The 22,411-nt window shown below is 49.5% G+C and overlaps 1 protein-coding gene across 1 annotated transcript; it reads left to right on the top strand.

The window, feature by feature from the left end:
- Positions 1–513: 513 nt before the first annotated feature.
- On the top strand, positions 514–22,049 carry PAG1 (phosphoprotein membrane anchor with glycosphingolipid microdomains 1). The gene is made up of 7 exons (XM_066266384.1): positions 514–646; positions 3,285–3,485; positions 4,645–4,696; positions 7,386–7,482; positions 9,775–10,379; positions 12,605–12,664; positions 16,855–22,049. The coding sequence occupies exons 2-7, from the start codon at positions 3,361–3,363 to the stop codon at positions 17,221–17,223; spliced, it is 1,308 nt and encodes a 435-aa protein (XP_066122481.1). The 5' UTR covers positions 514–646; positions 3,285–3,360; the 3' UTR covers positions 17,224–22,049.
- Positions 22,050–22,411: the final 362 nt, after the last annotated feature.

Genomic DNA, 22,411 nt, shown 5'->3' with positions numbered 1-22,411 from the left:
TACACATGGGGTCCTGTGTTGGAATTCTTTCTATATTTTGAAGAAGTCATATTCTGTTCTTGAAAGTCAGGTTGACTAAAGCAGGTAAGAACAGGATTGAGAGAAACAAGCCGAACCATTGCCACGACACCAGGAGAGGTAGCCCCAGGTTGTTCGGTATCTCAGCTGATAGGTTCTGTGCTAGGGGCTCAGAAATCTCTCCCTTGCTGTAGGAATGAGCAGAAAATAGGAGAGTCCCCAAGGCAGTAACTGTGCTGTGGACTGAGCAGCCATATGGAGGATTAGCTCCTCCACATGGGACCTGGCTGATGGAGGGCCCCATGTGTAGTCTGGATTGCGTCCTCAGTGCCAGGGCAGCGAGGGGGGGGGGGGCTTTCAGGGAATTTACTGCCCAGACACTGGGTCTCCTGTCTTCTCATTTTCTCTCCTCTTTTTCTGACCCTATGGGAAGCCTTCCAGCCATGGGGAAAGATGTGGAACCCCACATTGCTCAAAAGGGGGACCCTGAGCACTGTGTTTGAGCACATGAGCCACTGCATGAGAGCCCGGCCTTGAGGAGAGGCCATCGCACTCGGGGGAAGCCCTGGACCACTCACAGAAGACTTCCAGTCTCATCCCCACCGAAGAGGAAGGCCACAGAAGTCACGTATGTGCATCCACACACAGGGGGGAGGGCAGATCTGTCTCAGTTGTAGGTAAGCCACCAAAATTTAAGTAGGTGATGGCCAGAGAAGGAATTGACCAGAAAAGTATGGAAACAGAAGTCCCGAATAAAAGACCAGGAGGGAAGAGTCACAGGGCACAGGCTACCTCTAAAATACAAATAATCCCCCTGGAGGTATGCTATGAGGTCAAAGTCGTGTGTATAGGACCCCTCCCAGGGCAGTGGCCCCTGTCCCACCCCCGCCCCCACAGGACTGGGTTGCTCCTGGTCTGTCTAGCCACAGTAGAGGCTTCTGGGAAGTGGAAATGCCCTTGGCCTTGGAGATTAGAGTGCATCTGACTCAGATGATGATTCTTTTCACTGTGAGATTTTTGTCTATGATGAGAACTGTAGTGCAAAAGTATTTCTTTCAGTAGCTTTTCAGCCAGTTCTAGTTGAAAGAGAGTGAGCGAGGAGTTCGGACACACTTTTTTTCTGAGTTACAGCTTTTGTTCAGAAGCTGGTACGAATCAGCTTTCATCTTTCTCTCCACACTGTTCTGATCGGCTGGCACCTCACATATTTCATCCTATTCTCTTGGCCTCCCCCATGGAGAGAGAGAGAGAGAAGAAGAGAGACACACAAAAATGGAGAGGGTACTACAGACCTCACGGTCGCTGCCGGACACATATCTGGCATTAGAGCAGATCACCCAGCAAACTATTTTCTCAGACCCTGGCACTTTATTCACAGCCACTGGGTAACTCTGCCATGTGGACGAGTGAGGGAACGAGGAGCAAATGCCTGCACAGCGGGTTCCTCGTGTTGTGCTCTGGACCTTAGTGCCAGACTTTATCCCAGATGTACTCATAGGTTGCCACGATATCTTTTTGCTTGAATGCATTTTAACAAATGCATTTCAACAGTTAGACTACAAAAATGGTGCCAATTTGTAGTCTTAAGTTTCAAGTGAGTCATTTGTTGTTTCAACAGATCCTAAGAGAGGTGGTGGGGACGTTCAGTCAGTGAGGGCAGCCCAGGGCAGAGGAGTCAGGGCACTGTGACCATCAGCAATGGAGTCCAGAGTGTTTACAGGCCATCACAGGGTGGAGGAAGTCCTCTACTGCACAGGAAGTTGTGCCTTTATGTAGCTACAGAGCATTGGGAAGTGTCCCTGTGGATTTGAGGGCTAAGGAAGATAATCACCTTGTCTTCTAGAATTCTCTGTGTATGTCATAGGTATATGCCACATGCTGGCTTTTTCTCCAGCTTTTTGTTGTTATTCCTCAGACAGATGGGGACTATTGCCCCTGGAGAAGATGTGGCCAAGGTGAACCGCCTTGTGGACGTGGCTTTGTCCCAGTTTGTGCTGTCCTGGGTGTCGTGAAGCCACCATGTGCTAGCCGGACGGCCTCCCTAGTGATAGACATGGTGACGGCTTTTTCAGGGAAGCAAACTAGAATGGAAATGTCAACATTTATTTTCAAGACAACACCTTATTGGGTTTTGACTAGCTATAAAACAAAATAATTTACCTGCCTACCTTATTTATGAAACTTGACATTGCCTGAGGCTGTTCCTTGTAAGTTAGACTTGAGCAAAGCAAATATTCTCTAAATAAGACCTCTCTGACAAGAGGTCATCATTGATTTGATTATGCAACTCTATTTTTCAAAATCCATGGCTTAAAATAGTTTGAAAAGCTAATCTCACCATGTACGTCTAAAAGCAATATAGGTGGAAGGGAGTGGAGTGCCCTGTCGGGGCGAAGACCACAGGATTTGGAGTCAGAGACTGGGACCCACTCTCACCTGCCACTCGGCACCTGTGACACTTTGTGGGGAACTGAATGTCTCTGCCATTCAACTTCCTTGTCAGAAAAACGGGGGTTAGCAGTGAGTGCCTCTCCACAGGCTGGGCAGCGATTTAAATGCAGAAAGCATTTAGCAGAGGCCCAGGGACATGCCAGGTGCTAAAATGTTCTAAGCACAGCTCATATGCTTAATTTGCCGTTGTTCATAATTTCTCGTTTACTGCCGGTGGTGTTTCTTAGCACAGACTCTCGTCTGCTCACCTGAAAATGTGCTTACTGAGCATTCACAGAAGTGTAGCAAAAGTATACTGAAAATAAAGTTGTATATTCAGAATAGATAACTATTTATGGGGTGAATCTAAAGACATTCTGTTTCATTAATTGCATGGACCTCAAACTTTCTGGAAGAAAAGCAGGTTTGGGGAGCTGAGGAGACAGGTGGGGATGACGCAGACTTCATATTTGCAAAAGCTATGTAATAAGTGCTTTACATGGTGTGGGGGAAACAGCACACGTTTGTGTGTTTGCTGTGCGTTCCCTGGAGTCCTACCTCACGTAAAGGCATCGAGGATTCTATCCCCAAACGTACTGAAATGGAAATGGTCAGACACCTGTCACCTCACCTGCTGTGCAGGCACTTGTACCTTGCTGGTTCACACTTTTAGGTGAGCAGACGAGGGCCTGGACAGCAAGGGGACAAAGGTCCAGTCGAGTCCACAGCACTCACCTCCCTGACTCTTGTAAAGCCTTCCTCCCGCTAGGACTAATTACAGGATGCTGGTTCGTCATCACCTGAGCCATTGTTTCACACAGCTGGTCTCTCTGCAGGTGGACGCAGCCCTTGGGCCTGATGGTACCAGCTCTGAAGGACTGACTGCAGACGGTGCCACCTCCTGCTGCCACCATGGGACCCTCTGAGGGCCTGCTGGGTAGCGGACACATGCAGCTTGTCCTGTGGGGAAGTCTGGCAGCTGCCGCCACTTTCTTCCTCATCACCTTCCTCATCTTCCTGTGCTCCAGCTGTGACAAGTAAGGGCCTGCGACGATGTCTGCTGGGACCTTAAAGTGACACCTTCCATCCCAGCAGACTCATTATAGAAAAGCCTGCCCTGCACAGCTTTCCCCTGTGTAGACAGTCACAGGGACACGTCTGCTCAGTGAACTGACTTCCCTGCTACCGAGGGTCCCAGCGCTGTCCTGTTCATTAAGTGAAACTGACATTTGATTTTGGCGGGGAGCAACAGGAAGAGCCCTGGGGACAAAGTGTCCCCCCTGGAAGTTCCTGCAGCTCTGTGCGCAGAGGGAAGCAGGGTTCTTTCTAACCGGGCTGGGTTTCACAGTGTTCAGAGGCTGTCCCCAGGCGTGCGGCTTCTGGTGGGTCAGCGCTGTGAGGAGCCTCTGCAGACCCCCCAACACCCTTCTGATAACCTGACAGGAGACTCAACAAGTGTCATTGAAGAGTCTGGATATGGCTTCCTACACTGATGTCTCTGTCAAGAGGGGAGAGGGGTACTCTCGGAGCCCAAGAGCCTCCTCCTGCATGCCCAAGATGAACCCAGGCTGGCAGGGTTGGGACCCTGTGACCAGAAAGAAATAGAGCTTCTTTAGTTATTGAATCTCCCACTGGGTGGCGCTCTTGCCATGTACATCTATGGGAAACGACCTAGAGCTGATGGCTTTCTTTAGACTGTCCTGCGTAAAAATAAATTCTATTTTTACTCTACGGACTTTTTCATGGACTGGAAATATATATGAGTCATCCTGAGAGCACGCACCCTTCCCAACGTGCCAACATTTGTATTTTGTTGGATTATTTTTCTGAGTCCCACTGCAGTGTGTGACTTTGCAAAGTCTCCACATTGAGAAAAGTGATGTCTGCATTTCCTTTGGGGAAAAAAGGCATCACTTTTCCAGTATTATAGATACGGTCAGTTTCTACTCAGGATCCTGCCTCTGTCCTCTCACTGAGGACCTGTGGTTTCCACCCCTGGAGCAAAGGGTGGGACTCAGCCCCCTCAGACCTTCCCACCAAGGAGGGATGAGTGCAGTCGGCTTTGCTTCCTTGGCAAGTAAGGTTGGTTCTTAAAAGAGATATAAACGTTGATAAACATTAGTCTGGGAAAGGGGCGTGCATTTGATTTTAGATGGTGTGTTTGATATCACGGCGATGTCTTGTTTTCCATTTCAGAGAGAAGAAGCCGAGAACTGTCAGTGGAGACCACGAGAACCTGATGAACATGGTGAGCCTTGTGCACATGTGTGCATGTGTACACATGTGTCTATATCTACTCACACAGGTCCACATGTGCATTGCGGCTATATGTATGTGTGCACACATGTCTGCATGTGTGTGTGCTTGTCTGTGTATGTGTCTACATGTATGCACAAGTGTGCATTGCATCTGCATGTGTGCGTGTGTATGCGTGTGTGCATGTGTCTGTGAGTGTGCGTATGTGTGTTTTCAAACACCCGTCGCTCATCTAAGGGTGTTCCTGCGAGCTCACAGTTTCCTCAGGAGAGAACTCGGCCTGGGTTCCCAGGCTGCCTGGGCGGGGTCCTCGCTGCAGGTGCGGACTCCGCGGCTGGAGGCCTGGGCGAGCAGCTGGGGGGCCGGAAGGGTTTCTGACACGGATGCCACTGAGCAGCTCCTGGACAGACCCTGAGAGCCCCAGCTACGTGGGGGTGTCTCCCTTTACGTCCACCCCACTCCAGCTCCTGGGCTCATTCTCTAGGGCTGTCATAACAAAGGGCCCCAAACTCGGTGGCTTAAATATTAAATTTATTGTCTCAGCTCTGGAGGCTGGAAATTGGAGATCCAGGTGTCAGCGGGGCTGGTTCTGAGGGCCAGTCTTTCCCAGGCCTCTGCCAGAGTCTGGTGGCCTGCTGGCCGTCTCGGCATCCTCGGTGCCTCCAGCGTCACGTGGTGTTCTCTCTGCTGTCATGCATCCTCCTGTCATGCTGTCTCTCTTCAAGGTTCCCCTTTTTATAAAAACTCCAGTGTGACCTAACTGGTTTCATCTGCAATGACCATTTCCAAATAAGTCATGTCCTAAGGTATCAAGGGCTAGGATTTTGGTGTAGGAATTTGGGGAGGATATAGTTCAACCCATAACCACTGACCATCAAGCTAAGCACAGCCTGGCAGCCTGACACTCTAGGCATGGCCTTGCCCTCCTGGGCTTCCACAGCCCTCAGTGACTGACCAGTCCTGGCCAGCCCAAGGCATCTCAGGTCACTGGTATGGAACGGCCTGGTCCCTGTTGTCCTGGTCCTGCCTGGTGCTCCCCACTCAGGTACATGCCCTTGACCTACAGAGTCATTCCAGCAGCTGGAGGTGGGCCTACCACATGCTTGCAGGGCCAGCTTCCTTGGGGTCCTGCCTTGAGGTCTCCGCTGAAGCAGAGAGTGCACTTCCTGTCCCTGATGGCCTCACAAGGTCAGGTGGTCCATGTAGAGTCAACTCTCTTGGGTGAGGGTGTAAAGCACGCAGGCTGCAGGCAGGCTCAGAGCTCACTCGGAGGGCCTGCAGGCTCAGCCGCCCTGCCTGGCTAATGTGTCTGAGCAGGCAGAAAGCTGCCAGGACCCTCTCTTCTGGGGAGTCCTGGGGTCTACCTCCCTTGTGCTCTGGTGCACCCGCTGTGGGCTCTCAGCACCACCCCCTCACCCTGTCTCACCCCCATCACAGTCTCTGGTTATCTAGTTCCTGTGGGTATTTTCTCCTAAAAGTTAAGAGAAGGTGGGTGGAGCCCAGGTTATAGTCATTCAGCCGGGATGGATTGTCAGGCTGTTGTGGTTCTACTTGTGAGGCTTCCGGCCTCACACCTGGCACCTACCCAGGTATAATATCCCTTCTGTGACGTTAGTATCTGTTTATTGAGTTCCTGGCCACCTCGCATAGAAAGCATCTCCCAGCACCCTTCACTAGATGGAATCTCTGATTATCGTGAGCCCTGGAGGCAGACGCAGTGTGAGCTGTTTGCTCAACACTATTACGTGGTTCCCGATCCAGAGTCAGAGTGTACGAGGCCAGAGGGCCGAGTTTCCGGGGCTGTTTGCACCAGCACTTCCCGCGTGGAATCCTGGAGCATGTCCAGGGTCCCTTGGGCTCTGCAGGCCATGCATTCCAGGAGACAGGCGGTGGCAGACCCTGTGAGCGGTGGTTCAGGCTGCCACATGGGACCAGCTGGGTACTTGAAGAAATACGTGAACTACCAACTTGCTGCCCACCCATAGCCACAGCTCGGCACAGCAGGCCAGTCTATGTGTGCCCACACATCCGAGCCCAGCAGAAAGCCTTCTGTCTCCAAGGCCATTCTCCCCTCCAAGGGCCCTGACTTTGTGAAAATAAGCAAGGCTTACAGACCTGCTTTTCTGAGTCTGACTGTTTTATAAACCTTGAAGCAGAGACTTGGCATGTTATGGAACAGCCTGAGAAGTTAGTGACATTATCTGTCACTGACAGAATTAAGTCTCTTCCCATCAGGTGATGAGGAATGCTCTCCCATGTTTTGCATGGCGTGGCTCACCATTAAAAAGAGGAATGTTTCACAGCACCCGGGGAGCAGGATGGGGCAGGATGTGATGGGCAACGTGTGAGGGAACGGATCCCTCATGACCCACATGGGGCCCATCCGCAGACCCGCCGGTGGGAGGATTCCCAGTGCCCCGACGATGCTGGGACAGCCCCATCTAGCAGAACGTCCCACTGGACAGACGTGTCCTGTATCTGGTGATCTGTGTGACCCATGGCAGCAGAGCCCTGGAAATGTGCCGAGTACCACTGAGCAGCTGGAGTTTATTTCATTTCCCTACATTTAAACCAAAGTCATGGATGTGGATTTTTGTCATTGCTGTTATAATTTGTAGAGAAAGGCGCGGGAACTCCCCTCTGCCGGGTGTCTGACTCTGAGCCGTGTGTCTGTCTTGCAGCCCTCGGACAAGGAGGTATTCAGCCGCTCGGTAACCAGCTTGGCCACGGACGCTCCCGCCAGCAGCGAGCAGAATGGGGCACTCACCAATGGGGACAGTAAGTCCTGCATAAGCGCCGGCCTTCTGCGCAGAACCCGCCGCCTAAGAAAGGACTGGATCTTCAAAAGTGTAGCTCCAAGACTAGGAACTACGTGCTTGCTCCCTTTTTGTACCAGTTTTAGCCAAAGTCGCCTCGTTTGGATGAAAAGCTGAGGTGCACTTGTTGGCTGCCGGGTGGCTTTGCCTTGGGGTGTGTGCCAACTCGTCTGTCCTAACAGCCACCCTGTGAGATTGCCGTTGCTCACAGTAACACGACTGCTCCCTGTGAGATCAGTCCTGAGTGATAGTAACACCTGTGATTACTGTCTGGAGTGTGCAGTGAGGGACTGTGGCTCGTGGCCATGGAAGCCCCTCAGAACAGCGGGAATGCTGCAGTTTGTGATGCTCTGCGCTCAGAGTGTAGGCAGGGCTGGGACCCTTCTGGGTCCTCCGGGGGAATCTGTGTCTTTGCCTCGCCCAGCTCCTGAGGCCCCAGCTTTCCTTGTCATCCCTGCCTCTTCCTCTGTTCCACACCTCTCCCCACTGTCCTGCCTCCCCACCTCACCTAGGGACCCTCGTGATGACACGGCTACCCCTGGTAGTGACACCCACCTGCTTGTGCACCCCAGCTTAGCTCAGTTCATAGTCCCACCTATGTCCTTAGTTCCCCACGTGTCCTGTCCCATTGCACACTCACAGGCTCGGGAGAATCGGGGCACGGACGCTGTGCGAGCCATTATTCTGCGTGCCTCAGAGGTTAGTCGTGTGCCCGAGATCACAGTCAGTGTCGCGAGGGTCTATGTTTGAACCCGACGATCTGAGTCGCAGGCACACACTTGGGACCACCCTGCCTGCTGGCTGTCCCCTCCCCCCACAGGCTGCTCCGCAGACAGAAAGAGCACCTACGTTTGTTTCGCATGTTCTGGTTTATAGAAGCGCTTACCCAAACTAGGAAGTTGTCCTGTTAGCACATCCGCTGACAAAGAAACAGGTGCTCAGTGTTGACCCAAGTCCTCCTCCAGTGCCCGTTGTTCACCCTCTGTGACACAGCCGTCTAGACCCAGACGGCAAGAGTTCCCCCCGTTCGCCCTCTGTGACACAGCCGTCTAGACCCAGACGGCAAGAGTTCCCCCCGTTCGCCCTCTGTGACACAGACGTCTAGACCCAGACGGCAAGAGTTCCCCCCGTTCGCCCTCTGTGACACAGACGTCTAGACCCAGACGGCAAGAGTTCCCCCCGTTCGCCCTCTGTGACACAGACGTCTAGACCCAGACGGCAAGAGTTCCCCCCGTTCGCCCTCTGTGACACAGACGTCTAGACCCAGACGGCAAGAGTTCCCCCCGTTCGCCCTCTGTGACACAGCCGTCTAGACCCAGACGGCAAGAGTTCCCCCTGTTCGCCCTCTGTGACACAGATGTCTAGACCCAGACGGCAAGAGTTCCCCTGGTTCGCCCACTGTGACACAGACGTCTAGACCCAGTTGGCAAGAGTTCCCCCTGTTCGCCCTCTGTGACACAGACGTCTAGACCCAGACGGCAAGAGTTCCCCCCGTTCGCCCTCTGTGACACAGCCGTCTAGACCCAGACGGCAAGAGTTCCCCCGTTCGCCCTCTGTGACACAGACGTCTAGACCCAGACGGCAAGAGTTCCCCCCGTTCGCCCTCTGTGACACAGACGTCTAGACCCAGACGGCAAGAGTTCCCCCCGTTCGCCCTCTGTGACACAGCCGTCTAGACCCAGACGGCAAGAGTTCCCCTGGTTCGCCCACTGTGACACAGACGTCTAGACCCAGTTGGCAAGAGTTCCCCCTGTTCGCCCTCTGTGACACAGACGTCTAGACCCAGACGGCAAGAGTTCCCCCCGTTCGCCCTCTGTGACACAGCCGTCTAGACCCAGACGGCAAGAGTTCCCCCGTTCGCCCTCTGTGACACAGATGTCTAGACCCAGACGGCAAGAGTTCCCTCCCCCTGTTCGCCCTCTGTGACGCAGACGTCTAGACCCAGACGGCAAGAGTTCCCCCTGTTCGCCCTCTGTGACACAGACGTCTAGACCCAGATGGCAAGAGTTCCCCCTGTGACGGCTTAATATTTAAAACACGGCATCTGGGAAGTTCGGAAGGGCTGGGATCCATCATCATTCCCTCCAGTATTCTTAGGGACACTATTTCTAATCCCCCCAAAGAGAGCTGGAATGTCTATAACTTACAGCCTAGAGTCAAACACAGATGAGCACGTTGACGTTATGCATGATCAGCTTCCCTGTAATAATTATTTCAGAAATTGTCTTTCTCCCCCTTACTCCGTCGGCTGCAGTTGTCTCAGAAGACAGCACTATGGCCTGCATGCAACATTACGAGGAGGTCCAGACCTCGGTCTCCGACCTGCTGGACTCCCAGGACAGCACGGGGAAGCCCAAGTGTCACCAGAGCCGGGAACTGCCCAGCATTCCTCCGGACAGTGCGGTGGACAGGATGGTCAGCGGGAGCAGCGTGGACGGAGAGCAAGGGGTAGGGACAGAAGGGCCGTATGAAGTGCTGAAGGACAGCTCCTCTCAGGAGAACATGGTGGAGGACTGCTTGTACGAAACTGTGAAGGAGATCAAGGAGGTGGCCACAGCCTCAGGCCCCGGCAAGGGCCCCAGCAGCCAGTGCATGGCACCTTCCACGTTGGAGGAGCCCCCAGGGCCCTCGGCCCACAGAAGAGCCGACTTCGCCGAATATGCCTCCGTGGACAGGAACAAGAAGTGTCAGCAGAGTGTGGACGCAGATAGTGTCCTGGGGCCTTTCCGTGACCCAGAAGAGGAGGCGCCCCCGCCAGTCCCCATGAAACTTCTGGATGAGAATGAGAACCTTCAAGAGAAAGAAGACAGGAAGGCAGGTGAAGAAAGCGCCCCAGAGGGGACCAGCGAGACCAACAAGGTGAGGTCTGACATAGCTGCACGTTGCCCCTGTCACAGCGGGCATCCGGTCACGCCGGGGCTTTCCCTGGCGCGTCATTCGGGGAAACACAGACAGCCACGTTCGGCTTCAGTGAACGATGCAAGTGGTTCTGGTTTAAGCTGTGTTTCACGTCTCCTCTGAGGAGGAAGAGACAGAACCCTCGTGCTTATAAAATATTTCTCTTGGCTCCTTATCTGAATATTTCTAGTGTTTACAGCATATCGAGTGGGGTCCCGGGGTTGTTTTTTTCCTTTTGAGGAATTAGAACTAAGTCGAGAGACCCAACTCCTTGGCCACACATTTAGTCCTTCTGTCACCCCCAGTGGTGAGATGACCTGATCCTCTCCAAGTCCCAGACGTCAAAGCCAGGAACATCCATGAGGAAACAGACCCCCGGGTGCAACTCCTTGTGTCTGATTAAGTATATACTTTTATTAAATTGAAAGAGAGATTTTATTTTGCAACAATTTCTAAACAGTAACCTGTACCTCAAGTTTAAGATAGCCAGCAAAGCTCTAAAATCTGTGATTGAGCTGCGAGTCTACAGCCACTTGAAATTCTCATCTTCAGCCGTCCCTATTTCCTGGGATGTAAGTAGAATCTTCTTTAGGGACTAATAACTAGTTTCTATTTTCTACACAGAAAAAGAGTAAGTTTGCTGCTCTCAGGTTTTGTTAGGAAGGCCAAGGAGGGATTAGTCAGTCAATAGTAGCCTTTAAAACCATCGGAGTTCGTGGTCCAAAGGTGAACCCTGGCTGTGATTAGATAGAGCACAGTAGGTACATCACTCATTATAGTGTTTCAGCCTTTCATATTACCCACAAAATCAGCTGCTGAGAGTGCCCGTGAGAGTGAACATAGTTGGAAAATACACCAACGATCTAATTTTTTTCCTTCGTAAAACCAACGCTAATAAAACGAACGTAGGCCCTGGCCGGTTGGCTCAGTGGTAGAGCGTCGGCCTGGCGTGCAGAAGTCCCGGGTTTGATTCCCGGCCAGGGCACACAGGAGAAGCACCCATCTGCTTCTCCACCCCTCCCCCTCTCCTTCCTCTCTGTCTCTCTCTTCCCCTCCTGCAGCGAGGCTCTGTTGGAGCAAAGATGGCCCAGGCGCTGGGGATGGCTCCTTAGCCTCTGCCCCAGGCGCTGGAGTGGCTCTGGTTGCAACAGAGCGACGCCCCGAAGGGGCAGAGCATCGCCCCCTGGTGGGCATGCTGGGTGGATCCTGGTCGGGCACATGTGGGAGTCTGTCTGACTGTCTCTCCCCGTTTCCAGCTTCAGAAAAATACAAAAAAAACAAACAAACAAACAAAAAAAACGAACGTAAAGTTTATGTTTAAGCAGAGAAGGCTTTTTGCCAAGAAGGTGAGCTCACCAGTAGCCCAGGAGCTGAGGGGTTAGAGTGTGGTTATGATGCAGGGTGCGCTCCTAGCACAGCAAGAAAAGGCACCCAGGGGAAGCAGACATTGGATAAAGGGGTCAGAGCTGACGGCGTTGGACGACTGTTAGAATTGGGTTCTAGAAGGAGTGATCTTGAATGTGGCATGCTAGTCTGAAGGGGGTGGTGAGGCATTGGGATGTGGAGTGGCTGTGGGCTGTGGTTTCAGGTACTAGAAGGCCAGGAAGTGAGCAGTGAACAAGGTTGGGTGGACGGGGGTGGTGGGGTAGGTCAAAGAACTAAAAGGCTTGGTATGAAAGGACTCCTGTTTGTTGAAATCAGGGAGATGTGTTAAAGAGAGGAACTGTGGACCAGAAACCAGAACCCCTGAGACAGGAGGCAGGGAGCAGACCACAAAGTGTGAGCCGATTTCTCCATTAGCTGTGGAAAGTCCCCAGATCACTGAAGAATCTCTGTGATGACTCTCACAAACTGTAGACATATAAAAGTCTGGCGTTCTGTAAAGCAAATGTGGTTGTTGTTTTTTACTATCAGTTCTTCAGTGACAATTAGGAATTAAAACAGTGGTCTGTTTGACTCATATGTACCTACAGATTGAAATACAAAATTGGAAGGTATCACATGATAGATTTTTTTAATGTGTTTATTCCTCTAGTGCTTTATGGAATTTTATTGTAGAAAATAATTAATTTCCTAAAAGTCACTTGAGAACATTTTTACAGATAGACGTGTCAAAACATACCCAAAAAGAGAGTTTGGATCGTTGTCTTCATACTGCCTTCCCTCGGTTTCTGTTTTCCTAACAGAGATTCAGTACCCTGTCATACAAGTCCCGCGAAGAAGACCCGACTCTCACAGAAGAAGAGGTGAGTCTTGTGGCCTTTTCAATAACCAGGGAGCATCCCTCCTTGAATGACCACATGCTACTTAACCCTTTGTCGGGAAAAGCAAAAATATTCTCTGAAGCCCATGTCTGGAGCTCAGGGTTCGGACGTTGCTTTGTCATGGCTCAGATGGAGGGACTGGCAGAGGGGAGGGACAGGTCAGCCAGGTAAAAGAAACCGAATAAGAAGGAAGGGTCAGGAAAGTCGAGACAGGAGGAGCAGAGAGGGGCCTGAGGAGAGAAATGCAGGTGTGGAGGTCTAGTCAGCATTCCAGAGTCCACGTGAGGAGGGAGTTCATCATTGGTTGGAAAATATAGGAAATTGGAATGGATGAGGGATGGAAGGGATTTGACCCAGGGATGGGGGGATGGGGAGACTGAGGTAGCCCGTCTAAGTGAGGGGTGCTGGGGGCAGAGAGTAGGGAACCTCAGGACGCGGGTTCCTGGCTGGGCCGGGCCAGACGTACCGCCCACGCGAAAGGCTCGCGGGTTCTTCCAAGCTCCAGGGCTGGAAGTCACTGGTTGAAGGTCAGTGGAGCGTGGGCGCAGTGAACGCCAGTGCGTGTGTGTTATGCTGTCACGCTGTGGCAGACAGAAGAGTGCGCTGCCTTCACTGATTGGCCACAAGTAGCAGCTGGAATCCCAGCGCAGTGGACTGTGTCCGTGTACAAGAGTGATTGATGTGCGTGCGCATGTGCACCACCTCCCATCCCGGGCTCTGCTGGGAGGACTGCAGGCAACATCGCAACCCCAAATGGAAGGGTCACGGAGCGGAAGTGCTTGCCCTGGGGGCTGTCGCTCACCCTCAGGGCTGCTCCCCAGGAAGTGCACCCACCATCTAGCCACCACCCTGCGAGTTATCCTTGACACCTCACTTTCCTCACCGTCCTCAGAGGCTGCCAGTAGCCAGGTCCCTTCAATTCCATCTCCAAATGGTTTCTTTCATGTGTCTAGTCTCCGTCTCCACTGTGGCTGCCCCTCAGGGGACTCCCACCCACCGTGCCCTCTGCCTGAGCCCAGGTGACGTGGGGGTCCTTGGCCTTCCTCCAGCGTTGCTCACTCTGTGCCAGAGCCAACCCTTTGGGGACCAGAAAATAGAATATATAAGAGATCTATAAATGGAGCCTATGCAAAATAAACCATGACCATGTAAAATTTTAAATTACTTTTCTTCTTATCTTACGTTTGTGGCTTTTGAAAATAGGACCTAGTTATACTAATGAATTTTTAATGTAAAATAGAGAACTGTGATTCATATATATTTGTATTCATTTGAGGAAGATGATAAGAAAAATAAGTGCAGAAGTCATTTATTTCTCTATTTGTGTAACATTACATGGTCCAGACAGAAACTGAGACACAGGTTGGAAGCACTGTCCCCTCAGTTTCACAGGATGACAGAGAAAAGTGTTGATTACCCAAAGCAGAGAAATGGGAGCTAGGAAGAGAGTAATTTATGAGAACATGATTGATAGGCCAAGTAATAAAAAAATGGACGATTTTAAAGAGAAAAGTTGTAAAGCTAAATGCGTTGTAAAGAGAAAGAATTTAATGCTAAGGGCTTGGAGAGAAACCTGCACACAAAGCAGGAAGGCAGAGATGTCCAAAAGGCGTGTTAGGAGACGCTAGAAACTTGTAAGAGGGAGAATTTACAGTGATACCCTCCACACATTAGGTGCATTCCCAGGGATAGTATTAAGTTGCAAGTTAATGGAAAAGCCAGTATTTTTTTTTTTTTTTTTTTTTTTTTTTTTTAGAAAGGGCATTTCTTCCATGGGGGAGGAATTTGAGGAGAGAAACAGACCCAGTGGTGAGGGGCCGGCTCCTGCCATTACAGTCCAGGTAAAGGTGCGTCTGTCCTCCTGACGCTACCCCTGAAGGAGAGAGTGAACGTGTAGTGTGCCGGCTCCCTCAAGCTGCCATCCACAATTTCACCCCCTGATAATCTGTCCACATTTCGGCTTAGACTACTTTTTGGATAAAATGTACCATGTGTTCACACTTCACCATGAAAAGCAGATGATGTTTTTAAATTCTTCCTAAATTCAAAGAAACTATGTCTTCATGTTGAGAGTCGTTTTTCCATTAAAACCTCTAAGGTGAGAATATTAATTGAATAGTCGTCTGGATGGTCTGATCTGCATGGCCAGAGCTTCCCAGAGAGTATTTCTGTCACTAAACCTTTAGAGCAAGGCAAGGCCTGGCAACCGTGAGCCCCCAGCCTGCAGAGAGAGAGAGAGAGAGAGAGAGAGAGAGCGCGAGAGAGAGCGATCCTCATGCAAATGACCAGCCGGCAGGCTGCAGACCAGTCTTCAGACGCCTGGGAGGCCAGCTGGAGCCACACCCACAGCATGTGGGCAGTGCGGAGGCAGGAAAAGCTCTCTCTGCACTTGCAAAGCCGAGAGTCTGTCAGGAAGTATGTTCACTTATTTCCCGGGTATTTGGATAAATCAGTCACTGTGGCCAAGATAAGCACAGGTAGTGAAAGATATGTTTGTGTATTTCCAGCCATGATGCCTAACAATAAAAAAGTACCCAGGTAATCTCTTAATCCACACATCTACTCCACCATTACCGTTGAGAGTTTAATTGCTCTCGATAGGAGAGCATCTATGGGGTATGTTCATGAAGCTCTGTAGCGGGGCTAGGAAAACAGCCTGCTCCTCGCATAGGAAAGGGTGTTCCCACGATGGCATGTCTCCAGTTTCCTTTCTGAGGGGGCCTGTTGCAAAGAAGAATGCAATTTTCTCACTGAGGAAGCTTAGCCCTATCTGTAAACATTTACTTAACCAACAGTCTGCAGTGAAATCAAGAAATCACAGACCACACTCTCACAGATTCCCATGTCCTGCCGAGCAGAGCCGGACTCCGCTCCTGACCTCTTCGATGGAGCCAAGAGCATCCAAGTCCCGTTCAGGGGCCCCCACATGTCAGTGGGCAGCAGAGTGCAGCCCCAGCCCTGGAGTGTTGGGCTCCGTGCTTCCAAGATCAGAATTTGCCTTTCTCCTAAATCCCCAGATCCTGCTGCGGCTGGTTCGGAGCCCACTGTTAGAGAATCACTTGTCTTATTCATGTTTTCTGTCCCCCCCTTTTTTTTTTGAATAAAGCAGTAGAACCCTATTTCAGGTGAATGGCCCTTCTGATATGGGATAAAACAGGGTGCTGCTGTACTGAGCCCTGGGGCTCTGAGCTGCCCGCCCACCCAGGCCACACCCTCAGCAGACCACAGAGGGCCAGGTCTTCGTGGCTGTGTGCCAGCGTGACAGGTCCACCTACAACCTTGAAGATGTGACTGTGCCCTGGTGATGTCCTCCAGGACTTGTACAGACAAGAAAGAAACCACTTCTGGACATTTATGTGAAGGAAATGAAATCACTGTCTCCTAAGGACAGACACCTGCACCCCTGTGTGCGTTTCACCATCAGTCCCGGAAGCCGAGACTTGGCAGCAGCCTCAGGGTCTATCGACGGATGAACGGAGAAAGAAAATGTGATTCTATAGTTGTGTAGAACACATATATAACATTTAAATATATATACATGGTGGAATAGGATTTAGCCATTAAAATAAGGAAACCCTGCCTGTTGGGGCCTTGAGGGCAGTATGCCGAGTGGAATTAGCCAGACAAGGAGAGACAGACACTGTGTCCTCACATATATGTGGAATCTGGAAAAAGAAAAGGAAAAGCTGATGTCATAGAAGCAGAACGTAGACTGGTGGTGGCCAAGGGCCGGGGAATGGAGAGATGTTGGTCAAAGGGCACAAACTTTCAACTACAAGGTGAACAAGTTCTGGGACTCTGTCTAGCATGGGACTAGAGTTAACACTACTGTAGGATATTATATACTCAAAATTGTTAAGAGATTAGAGCTTAAATGTTATTACCACACACACAGCCCAAAAATGGTAACATGATAATGGAGATATTAACTAACCTTACTCAGGTAGCCATTTCCCAGTGTAGATGTGTATCAAGTCCTCAGGCTGCACACCTTACACTTTCCTGGGTTGTATGTCTGTAATATCTCAGTAAAGCTTGGGGATGGGAATCAGGACAGAATTCTTAAAGGGGCGCACACATGCTGGAGTGCCGTGTATCTAGTGTGTCACTAGAAGTGAGGGCGGCAGGTCAAGCCTGAAGCTTTTTTATTTGATTCGCTCTTTGTGTTCTAGATCTCAGCCATGTACTCATCCGTTAATAAACCCGGACAGCCCGGGCATAAGTCAGGACAGTTACTCAAAGCACCCGGGTCCTGCTGCACCCCCGGCCCAGGAGCTGCTCAGAGGTCCCCGTCATCCTGCAGTGACCTCTACGCGACAGTTAAAGACTTCGAGAAAACTCCCAACAGCGTCAGCACTCTGGCACCGGCTGGGAGACCACAGGAGGAGCCCGAGCCCGACTACGAAGCGATCCAGGCACTGCGCCGAGAGGACGAGAGGGCCGCCCTGGAGAGCGACGGCCACCACGGCCCCTTCCCGAAGGAGAATGACTACGAGAGCATTGGGGACTTGCAGCAGTGCAGAGACGTCACCAGGCTCTAGCGGCCCAGCAGACGCCCCGACAGACAGCCTCTGGCCAGCCGGCGGTGGGGGACAAGCAGACAGGAGCCATGTCCCTTCCACTCGACAGGCTGCTGCATCAACAACTGAGGACAGTGAAGACAACAGGACAGTTCTTCCCCTCCAGGGACAGGAAGGTGCCCTGCCTGCCAGACATGGTCACACCCAAGCTCACGTCCTACTCCCGTGTCCCTGCGCCCTGAGAGCAGGTCCTGGCTGTCACGGGAGGAACCACGACTCTACCTGCCTAAATACTGCCGTTCAGAAGAGCCAGGTCTCCCTCCTTCCTCCTCTGGTTGCCGTCTGTTGTTTTTCCCCTGAAATCGCCTCGTCTCTACCGGTTCATTCCAAGGAAATTCGCCCACCACAGGGCTTGGCCTTCGCCTGCCACGGAGGTGATTCTGGGTCGTGACAAACCGTGGCTGCTGGTGCCGTCAGCCCCCCGGTCACCTCCGGGGGATGGTGCCCCGCGCGGGTCCTGGGTCTTCACGCCTTCTGACATAGGCGTGCCGTGGCAGCAGCTTCTCCCAGAGGACTTGAAGTCATTTTTAGAGGCTTTATTTTATTTTTCTAGTCCACAAGGTTTTTTTTTTTCCTTCCCTCAGTATTTGAAACTTCAGAACCTTTGCAGTATTTGAGGTGAATGCTGTGACGCTTCTCCACCTGTGTCCTCCCAGAGCCTGTTCCTCCAAAACAGAGCGCCTTAATCTCCACGTCAGGACGCAGACCACACGTGTGGATGGCCCACGACGGCCGCCTCTGAAGGGCTGTGGACTCGCGTGTGCGTTTCTGATGATCCCCGCGGCCAGGCCAGCAGCTTGGGTTCTGGGACGTGTGAACTGCTGCCCCAAAGGTAATCTAGCTGAGATGAAAATGTAAACCTTTATTTTTGTTATCTAAATGTCTAAGCTGTTTTACGTTTAATGCCTAATTTCTAGAAAGTGCCAGGAAAAAACAAAGTGTATATACATGTATTAACTATACTGCTCACAAAAATTAGGGGATCAGGGAACACGCAGACACTCCAGTACTCTCAGCCTTTTTGTACAGTGCATTTTCACCAATGAAATAAAAGTTGGTTTTGCATTTCATTTGCTTAATCGAACAACTTTCTTTGATTTGTCGTTTACTTTTCTGATGTTCTTGTTTAATAAGAAAAAAAATCAAGTGCTTCTTTTTTCTTATCACTTCGTATTCTTTTTAAATATCCCCTAATTTTTGTGAGCAGTATATTTTGATTTTATGTACAATGATTTATACCCTCATTGTGAAATGACCCCCATAAAGCACATAAGCTAGGTAGTTACAAGTCACCATTATCGTTTTTTTTCTGACCAAGTGTTTAAAACATTGAAGGTGTTTAAAGACTCAGACTTTTCAAATGGTACGTGGAGCTCCTGATCAAAAATCATGTAGCACTCGGAGGAATCAGTGGAACAAGCCTAAATGATTTGTAATGGAAAATATTGAAACATTCAAAATGGTAAAAAGTGGAAAGAAGAACAAAATCGGACGAAGGGTGACCGTGCGTTGTCAGCGTCACAAAGGTTTACCTCCTAAGGCAGGGGTCCCCAAACTTTTTACACAGGGGGCCAGTTCACTGTCCCTCAGACCGTTGGAAGGCCGGATTATAAAAAAAAAACTATAAAAAAATCCCTATACACACTGCACATATCTTATTTTAAAGTAAAAAACAAAACGGTAACAAATACAATATTTAAAATAAAGAACAATAAATTTAAATCAACAAACTGACCAGTATTTCAATGGGAACTATGGGCCTGCTTTTGGCTAATGAGATGGTCAATATGCTCCTCTCACTGACCACCAATGAAAGAGGTGCCCCTTCTGGAAGTGCAGCGGGGGCCGGATGAATGGCCTCAGGGGGCCGCATGCGGCCCGCGGGCCGTAGTTTGGGGACCCCTGTCCTAAGGTTGGTAACAGTTTGAAGAAAACGGCGGTGAACTCTGTAGTCCAGTTCTTGCCCGTGCAAATTGTCTCTTGGGATTTATTTTTCCCCACCTTCGTTTTACAGAAATCAGTGTTTATAGTCACTCAGAGGGAGAGATCAGTCCAGTTTAAATTTTGTCATCTCTTTAGATTTTATGAGTCCAGCTTCAGGAAACTTGTTTACTTTTTTTTTTTTTTTAAAGAATCCGGTTGAAATGCTACTAGGCAGTGTGGGCTGCAGAGAGGGGTCTTTCCTCCACTGTTAGAGGGAAAACAGAGAGACAGGCCGTTCTCCTATACTGCTGTGACATCCTCCTCTTGTATGGTCACTCGTTGTGACAAAGAATGCTGTCGGAAGCATTTGAACGCTGGAGGGGCCCGCTGCTCAGTGGAGTGCGTGTCCCACCCCTGCACCTGGCTTGAGCTGGACCGCTCTGCAACACGTGTCTGAAATTGTAAACCAAGCTCTGCGGGTGCACACCGGTTGTCTGTTATTATTTTCCAGCCCGCCTGGTCTTGTCTCTCGCTTCAAGACTCCATGTGCCCGAGGAGCACAGGCACCACTGATGAGAAGACAAATTGGGATACCCTTAGATTAGGGAGTACATCAGGACGGTGCAAGACCCGTGCCCTCTGAACGCACACCCTTCGTCAGCACCGTTTGCCTGGCGCTCTTCACTGCTTAATGTTAATGAGTTTGAAACAATTGTCTCTGTGTCACGGGGTTCCTTTAGTGCACAGTGATAGCCACGTCACACCCACCTGGCACCGTGCCCATGGCTGTCATGTCCTTTATAAAATGCCTCGCCACTCAAAAATTTATTGTATTTCATGATGTCTTATTGATTGCCAGGGAAGTGGATATCATCTCTTAAGTGTAAAACCATTTCTAGAGAGAGAAGCTGCTTGTAAATAGTCATTGCCTCTTGAAATTTCATTATCAGAGTTTCCCCAAAGAAGTGTTGAAATACAGGCTGTGCAATGTAGCCAGAAAAGACATCCTCACATCTCTCTTGATTTGAGATCCAGTGCTAAGGATAAGCTGGGACATAAAGTGTTTTAGGTGTGCTTTAGAAGGAGCAACGAGGTCCTCCAGGACAGACCGGCAAGGGGGTTGGGCGTGGGGGGTAGCTTCAGGAGATGGCTGTGTTCTGTAGACTATCAGCACCTTAGTGAAGGATGTGTATTAATATAGCATCATGGTTTTGACCTTAGAGTTCAGTATTTCATAAATGCCATCACTTTTACTGTATTTGTTGAAAATCTGAGCTACCATCATTGGGGAAAAAACCTACAGCTTCTTTCAAAAGGGGTTTCATCTTGAGTTAAATGCTATGTATGAAAGGTAATTATAAAAAAAAAGAATTTAGTGTATCTTTAGAATTCCACTTTGACATCCGTATTATGCATTCAATTATAATAACCTAGATTATATGAAATTATACAAAAAAGATAAAAATAAATTTTAGGAAAGTTTTTTCATCTCACAAATCAGAAGTGCAAACTTATCTTACCTAAAAGTAGGGTCTTGGTCTTTGTTCAGAGAGTTTTAAAGCTTAGAAAAAATTTTTTTCTGTTGCTCTCACTGTGTCTTGAATATAGTCAGCAGAGAAGTGTAACCTGTTTTGTGTGAAATGTTTGAGGAACATTGAAACCCGAGAAGAAAGTCATTTTTGTAGGTGTTTCCCACAGGTACTTGTGTCCTGCCCGAGATTGCATCATTAGTCCCAGTAAAGCTTTGGACGGCACTGCTCTCCTTTGCCGGGGGGAAAGCAGATTACTTATTTACTTGCCCTCAAAATACAAGAGTTAAATTAGAGTTAATTAACAATAGGTAGTTGACTCAAAGAAGTAAAACTTAACCTCAACGTGTCACTATCTCTGTTTCTCACATCAGATTTTTATTTTTTCTAATTAGAGCATTCACTAACTTGAACCCGTATTAAACTATATATAAAGAAGATGTATATACACACATATCCATACATTCATATGTGTGTTCTGGTGCTGAATTAATAAGGGCATGGCCTATTATCCTATTATGTATTTTGGATGTTTCTTTTACTAGTATGAAGACTATCATCATAAAATCGGAACAAAAACAACAGTTCTCCAATAGTTTTCATTTGGTAATTATAGGAAAACATTCTTTAGTTGCCCTCATTTAATTTTTTCTGATGAATGTATTCAGATTTCAAATCGTGCCCACAATTCTTTGAGCTGAGCGGCAGTGGTGTGTTTAGTAGTTTTGTTATTCACGTGACTCGCTCTATACTCAGCCCCCGTGGGAGATGTACGCAGGTGTCCTCAGACAGGTGTTGGAGAAGAGATATGGCCAAAAGCTACGAAATCCATGTGAGCCGAAGCAGAGCCCCAGCAGGGTGACCCCACCAGGTAGCAGAAGCAGAACCCGTTACCACGCAGGACTGCTTTCTTGTGCTCTCCTCAGAAACTGCAGGGTCCACGGGCAGGTGGTGAGTGGAGTGTGACATATAAAGTAACAGCTGTGGGATGGTGGCCAGGCTGGACTCTCAGAGTTTCAGTGCAAGCCTGCATGAGGACTTTATAAACGAGTCCATGACAGTTTTCAGTGCTTCTTATAATAATGTGACTCCGTTCCTCTGGAAGTGTTGATTCCTGGTGCCCGGCCAGCTCCACTGTGGCGGCTGGAAGCCCAGTAGGTACTGATGGTTATTTCCTGGAAATCTTGACAAGACTCGCCGCACTGTGCCCTTGGGCGATGTTAAAGTGGAGTGTTTGCTGTTAATAACTTACTGATGTGAAAATAGGAACATGTGTCTATGATATCCAATAGGGCTTTGTTTGCAATGCAGTGGAAACTCCTGATCCCATGGGGGTGTTTTGCACTTAGAAAGTGTTGGACTTAAAGGGATCAGTCCAGAAGCCATGATAAATTAGAGACTTCACCTGGAGTTTCCAAAGGAAAGTAAGTAAGATCAAGGTCCGGAAGAGAACAAACGTTCCTAAGTGCTTTTTACCCCACTGCTCAGTTTAAGTCTCTAATATTTATAAAGTACTTCATTGTTTTCCAAGTTCTACTTTTAATTAACTAAGAAATGGCAGTTCAGATCCGTCTTCATGCCAGGTGAAATGAGAATGCATTTTTGTTAAAAGGACAAGTTTAAAAAAAAAAAAAAGCATTCAATTTGGTAATCATTTATCGTAATGCACTTAGAGTTTTTTGTTTGTTTGTTTTGTT

This window comes from Saccopteryx bilineata, chromosome 3 (assembly GCF_036850765.1).
Source record: "Saccopteryx bilineata isolate mSacBil1 chromosome 3, mSacBil1_pri_phased_curated, whole genome shotgun sequence".
NCBI lineage: Eukaryota > Metazoa > Chordata > Mammalia > Chiroptera > Emballonuridae > Saccopteryx > Saccopteryx bilineata.
Note: the sequence above shows the minus strand (reverse complement) of the source record. Positions and strands in the feature narration are given on the sequence as shown.